This window comes from Gossypium hirsutum, chromosome D05 (assembly GCF_007990345.1).
Source record: "Gossypium hirsutum isolate 1008001.06 chromosome D05, Gossypium_hirsutum_v2.1, whole genome shotgun sequence".
NCBI classification, from domain to species: domain Eukaryota; kingdom Viridiplantae; phylum Streptophyta; class Magnoliopsida; order Malvales; family Malvaceae; genus Gossypium; species Gossypium hirsutum.
In genome coordinates this window covers 59,184,120-59,189,967 of record NC_053441.1, presented here as the reverse complement: position 1 = coordinate 59,189,967, position 5,848 = coordinate 59,184,120, and the positions used below count along the sequence as shown (strand labels likewise).

Below are 5,848 nucleotides of genomic sequence, written 5' to 3'. Positions count from 1 at the left end.
TCTGTGTGGTGTACACTACTTACGGCCGCCATCACATCAGCTGTGTCAACCAGTTTCAGAATCATAATCATCTATCCCACTTCAAACATATCCACAAAAGAAATTGTGATAATGTCTTTTGAAGTGTTAGAATATTTATCAGCTCATTAAAAAAAATCCCTGTTTTCATGGCTGATCAGATGGAAACGAAAGATTATGAAAATGGGTTGAACTTTTTGGAGGAATTAACCGAAAATGGTCATCGAATTCAAGAACAAGTATTAGAGGAGATACTGCTGAGAAATGCTGGAACTGAATATCTAACTCGATTCCTCCATGGCCAAACTGATAAACAACTCTTCAAAAACAATGTACCCATTGTTACTTACGAAGATATAAAGCCTTACATCGATCGAATTGCCAATGGGGAGACTTCAAATATCCTTTTAGCTGACCCCATCTCCGAGTTCATCCAAAGGTATGCAACTTGTTCTTAGTTTTTTTTTACTCTTAATTTTTGAAAGATATCCATAAGTTTTTTATGTTCTTAAACCATTAAATTTTTATGCAGCTCTGGTACTTCAGGAGGGCAGCCGAAGTTGATACCTATGACAGCTGAAAATTTTGAGGAAAAGACGTTAGAACTCACCCTGGTTGATCCAGTCGTAAAAAAGTAAGAAGCCTTAATTTTTTGCATTTTTATTGGAAAGAATTAGGCACTTACCATTACAAAATCACCCAAATTTTCCATAAAAAGAATTCCCAGGCTTTGTTATTCTAAGGGGCAAATCATCAAACACCTCTTGAACATTGTTTAGAAAACACAAAAAGGCAGAACTTGGACTTACCCAAATCCTTCCAAGATCAGCACTTAACCAGAACACCTGAATCACAAAACCCAAATCACCCAGAATCCTTAAAAGTTAAAAAGGCCATCAACTTTGATCCAAAGTGTAATGTGATGTTGAAATTTTAATTTACCACCCACATCAATTTGTTGGTATTACTTATTACCATGCAGCTTAAATCTAATTTACTCCCGACTCTTTATTTTTGCTAGTGTCCATGTTTAACACTCATTTTGGTGCATATAACGATATCGGTTAGAAGAATGATGTAGATACATAACCATCTTGGGAAAAAATTACATCTATATCACACTTCACACACTTGCACCGGTGTTCGAGTAACATAGTCTAAAGAAATAATTAGTTTAACTTGCTCTTTTCTTTTCATTCTTTTAATGGTATGACAGATATTTTGATGGCTTGGAAAAAGGCAAAACAATGAGCCTTTTTTTCGTCAAAAAAGGGAGTGAAACTCCATCAGGTTTAACAGTGAGAACGCTCTCATCGTGCTATTTCATGAGCGATAGCTTCAAGAAAAGTGCGCCTAAAATCTGCACAAGTCCTATTGAGGCGGTTCTCTGCTTGGACCACAAGCAAAGTATGTACTGCCAATTGCTTACTGGTTTGGTGCAACGTGATCATGTTGTTTCAATCAGTTCGATCTTTGGATCCGTTTTGGCAAGGAGCATCAAGTTCTTAGAAGATCACTAGAACGAACTGTGTTCGAACATAAGAACTGGTTGCCTTAGTGATTGGATTACTGACCCTGGTTGTAGGAACGCAGTGTCATCGATCCTGACTAGGCCTAATCCAGAATTGGCTGATACGATTGAACACATATGTGGCAATGAATCATGGGAAGGGATTATTAAGAAACTTTGGCCTAAAGCAAAATATATTAATTCCGTCATTACTGGTACCATGAGCCAATACATTTCATTGCTTGATTTTTATGGTGGTGGGACCCCTTTAGTTTCACCAAGTTATGGTTCTTCGGAGTCTACTTTCGGGATCAATTTAAATCCTCTAAGCAACCCCTACAATGTCTCTTACACCTTTCTCCCAAACATGGCATACTTTGAGTTTCTCCCTGTGGATAAAGATGGGGAAGAGAAGGCTCGAGAATCCAATCTTGATGGTGTTTTAAGCCAATGGTCATCGGAAATGACAAATGCAAATGGAAATGTTGAACCTGTTGATTTTGCAAATGTGAAACTCGGTCAATACTATGAGGTTGTCGTCACAACTTTCACGGGTAATATTTCCCATTTCCTGTTTTAGATTTGAAATATTAGATTTCTTTTGGTTAATAAAGTGTCTTAATTGTCTTTCCAGGCCTGTATCGATACCGAGTTGGAGACGTTCTCAAGTTAACCGGTTTCCATAACAAGTCTCCGCAGTTCCAATTTGTCGAAAGACGGAACACTGTTTTGAGTATTGATATGGACAAAACAAGCGAGGCAGACCTCTTGAAGGCCATCGGGAACGCAAAACGCCATCTTGAACCACTTGGTTTCATACTGATGACATTCAGTAGCTATGCGGAGACTGTTGTTCCAATAGGGTCGGAAGCGTGTAAATTATTGTACTAAAAAATCACACAAAGTTCAATTCCCAGGGAAGAGAGGTGGATCACATGGATCTCTTAAATACCAAGTCTTTCCTTAGACAGAATATTCCTTCTATAGTAATTTAATAGCACAATTAAATACTACTATTATACCCTTAAATATTGAAAGAAAAATAGGACAAGAAAGAACACAAGAGTTTTAACGAGGTTCGGTAAATTATACCTATGTCCTCGGGCACTAACACCAGATGATAACTTTACTATCTCCAAAATATTACAAACAAATAGAATTCCTTAAGAATTCTCAAATGGGAGAAGAGAGAAAACTAAGAGAGAAAGATTGGTTGGGATGGTTGAAATGAGAAATGGTTAGGCCTATTTATAGTTGAGGTTCAGGGACTAACTTGCAAATGGCCTAAAAAATTAGGGACCAAAATTGCAATTATCCCATTCAACTTTAAACAACTTGCCTATTCTTTCGGTGCCACTTGCACCTCACATTTTTGACTTTTCAACAGAGACTTCATCGATACCAGGCCGGTATGTATTGTTTTGGGAACTCAAGTTCAAAGAAAGGAATAGATGCCTAAAACTTGATGCCAAGATAATGGAGCAATGCTGCTCCATAGTAGAAGAATCATTGGATTTCACATATAAGTCCCTTAGAGAGGCCAATAAAATTGCAGCATTAGAGGTAAGAGTGGTAAAGCATGGAACATTTGATGCGCTTATGGACTTTTATGTATCAAAGGGGGCTTCTATCAACCAATACAAGACACCTTCTTGTATTAAATCTGAGGAAGCTGTGAAGGTATTGAATTCCGGGGTGCTAGAAAAGTTTTTCAGTCCCAATACTTTCTTTTTAAGTTGAATCCGTAACTATCTAAATTTGAATTTATATTTATTATCTGCATTAATATTTTGGTACGATAATTTTTATAATTTTTACAAATTTTATGTTTCTTTACATTTTTTATAATTTTCTTACTACTTTATAAAATTTTATAATTTTTTTGGGAATAATTTTATATTTTTTTACATTTTTATATATTTTTACAGTTCTATATGTTTTATAATTTTTATTATTTTATAGTTTTATTCTTTTTTTTAAATAAATTTTAAATATTTTTTATTAAAATTTAATCATTTTTATGAAATTTATTGATTTTTATTTTTTATCATTTTTTTACCACATGTCACACAATGGTTGTGACACGTGGTGGCTTTAACTGAAAAAAAAATAGGAGCGGTTAATTTTAACGGTCAACATTAAAGTTAACGGTTAAATCGTCTTTTTTTATACATTTTAGCAGTTCAAGTACTTAATTGAGAGCAAAAACAAAAAAGAGCTTAATTGCTTCTTCTTTTTTTTTTTTTTAAGTTTGAGGGTCTTCTTTATGCAATTTGATAGTTTAAGTACCCAATTGAGTGAGAAAAAAGTTGGAGCTTAATTGGTTTTTTTGAAAAAGTTCGACCGCCTTTTTCATGCATTTTGCAGCTCAAGTACCCAATTGAGTGGAAAAAAAAGTAGAAGCTTAATTTATTTTTTTGAAAAAATTTGAAGTCCTTTTTATACATTTTGAAAATTTAAGTACTCAATTGAATAAAAAAAATATAGACTCAACTACTTTTTTTGAAAAAGTTTAAAATTTTTTTACACAATTAAACCTTACATAAAATATTTATAAGACATTTGAATTTTAAATTGACCCGAGTCAAATTAACTTGAACCACAGACATTGTGGAAGTAATTTTGTAGGTGAAAATAATATTCAAAGAATATTGCTATTTTAATCACTCAAATAATAATATGTAGGTAATAAACACATAAGAAAACTTATTTAGGTAAATCAAGAGAATTTATTTAAAAAATTTGTAAATATCCAATTATCATTTCTAGTCACTTTGTTATTAAAAGTATCTCCAATATTAGAATAAAAAACATAACAAAATTTGAACTTTGTAATACAATTATACAAAATTTGAATATTGTTATATAATTATAGTAAAATATATCATAACTCCATCCAGAATTTGACTCGAAAAACTTCCGTTACATATATTTTTAAAAATCCTGTTTAAGGGACAACACTTTAGACACTCTATTCTGTGATCTTCTCTCTAGCTTCTTCACTAGAAAACCCTTTCCCTCCTTTATTTCACGTATTAACAAACTCAAATCATTTAAATGTCAAGTTCACTATTTTAAATAAGTCTCGACAAATAAATACCCATAAAGTATGAAGATTAGTTAAGATTGAACTATGGTTCAATATTAATTTGTCAGGAAAGCTCAATTTTAGTCCATTTTCTACACAAAGTAATAAGCAGGAGGGCAGCAGCTTGGCATGAAAGACCACATATCAACCCTATCCACAAACCCTGATGAAAGAAAATATATATATATATATAAAATAGGTTAAATTCCATTAAAATGTGAATAATTAAGGAAAGATTGGGAACAAAATTATTTAACCAGAGGACTTATGAAAAAATTTATATAATTAAATGAAATAAATTAATTGGAGCAGGCAAACTGATATCTGGCGACACTTACCTTACCATAAAGCTTAAACTTAAAAGCAAGAAGCCCTGCAACTGGCATTCCAATTAAATAAAAGGTCCCCAAGTTGGCCCACACAGCCAACACCTGCCATCCGCTTCCTCTGGCCACCCCTGCAACATTTTATTCATTTCATTTTTATCCTTCCATTTCTTCACTCAATTGTTTGTTTTTTGTTTTCCGAAATTACCTGATAAGATGCCTTGAAAAGAATCGATAGTAATGGAGATTAAAAGGAAGGGTGTGATTGAAGCAAATTGGTTAATAATGGAAGCAGTGTTGGTGAAGTAAGCAGCCCATATGTTATGCCCAAATGCTAATGCAACAACCACTGTTAGAGCCAGAAGGATTGAAAGCTTAAGTGACACAGCCATGGCGGTCTTTGCCTTCCTCGGATTCTCAGCCCCCAATTCATTCGAAACCCTCGTGCTGTTTCAATTAAATCAGCTTAAAATCCGTAAATTAATTAAGATAATAATAAAATAGAACTCACCTTGCTGCAGCACTAAGTCCGTAAGTAATCATGTAAGCAATTGATTCTGTATTCACACTGAAACAAAATATTTTACTCAAATCCCATTAATTTTGAAATCTTTTAAATGGATTCAGTGAAAAGTATAAAAGTAGAAGGCGAACAGGGCGATCACAGGGTTTGGCTCTCTAAAATAAAATTTTAAATTAATAAAGATAAAATTACTCTTTAGTCCCCTAAAATTATAAAAATTTAATTTAATCCTTTAAAAATAATAAAGATATAAACTATTAAAAATTAAAATTTCATTTCAACCCCTTAAAAATGTTTTTTGGATTCACCCTGAAGGCAAGCATACCACATCATTATCTAAATTAGGCATCAATCCTGCTAAGAGTACCAGAAGCTCGAACACC

At 33.2% G+C, this 5,848-nt stretch overlaps 1 protein-coding gene and 1 pseudogene across 1 annotated transcript; one reads left to right on the top strand and one right to left on the bottom strand.

Annotated features, from left to right (window-relative positions):
* Positions 1-3,269, top strand: LOC107903602 (indole-3-acetic acid-amido synthetase GH3.17-like; annotated as a pseudogene).
* A 1,101-nt stretch (positions 3,270-4,370) lies between these two features.
* Positions 4,371-5,596, bottom strand: LOC107903605 (protein DETOXIFICATION 18). The gene is made up of 4 exons (XM_016829699.2): positions 5,454-5,596; positions 5,151-5,389; positions 4,955-5,073; positions 4,371-4,779 (listed from the first exon to the last, which is right to left on the bottom strand). The coding sequence occupies exons 1-4, from the start codon at positions 5,483-5,485 to the stop codon at positions 4,681-4,683; spliced, it is 489 nt and encodes a 162-aa protein (XP_016685188.2). The 5' UTR covers positions 5,486-5,596; the 3' UTR covers positions 4,371-4,680.
* Between the last annotated feature and the right edge of the window lie 252 nt (positions 5,597-5,848).

Bases quoted from the DNA above. Each gene is read 5' to 3' on its own strand.
- LOC107903605 (XM_016829699.2), bottom strand. From the start codon at position 5,485: ATGATTACTTACGGACTTAGTGCTGCAGCAAG. The intron at 5,390-5,453 runs GTGAGTTCTATT...TAATTGAAACAG, and splicing joins GGACTTAGTGCTGCAGCAAG to CACGAGGGTTTCGAATGAAT. The intron at 5,074-5,150 runs GTAATTTCGGAA...AAAATGTTGCAG, and splicing joins TTTTCAAGGCATCTTATCAG to GGGTGGCCAGAGGAAGCGGA.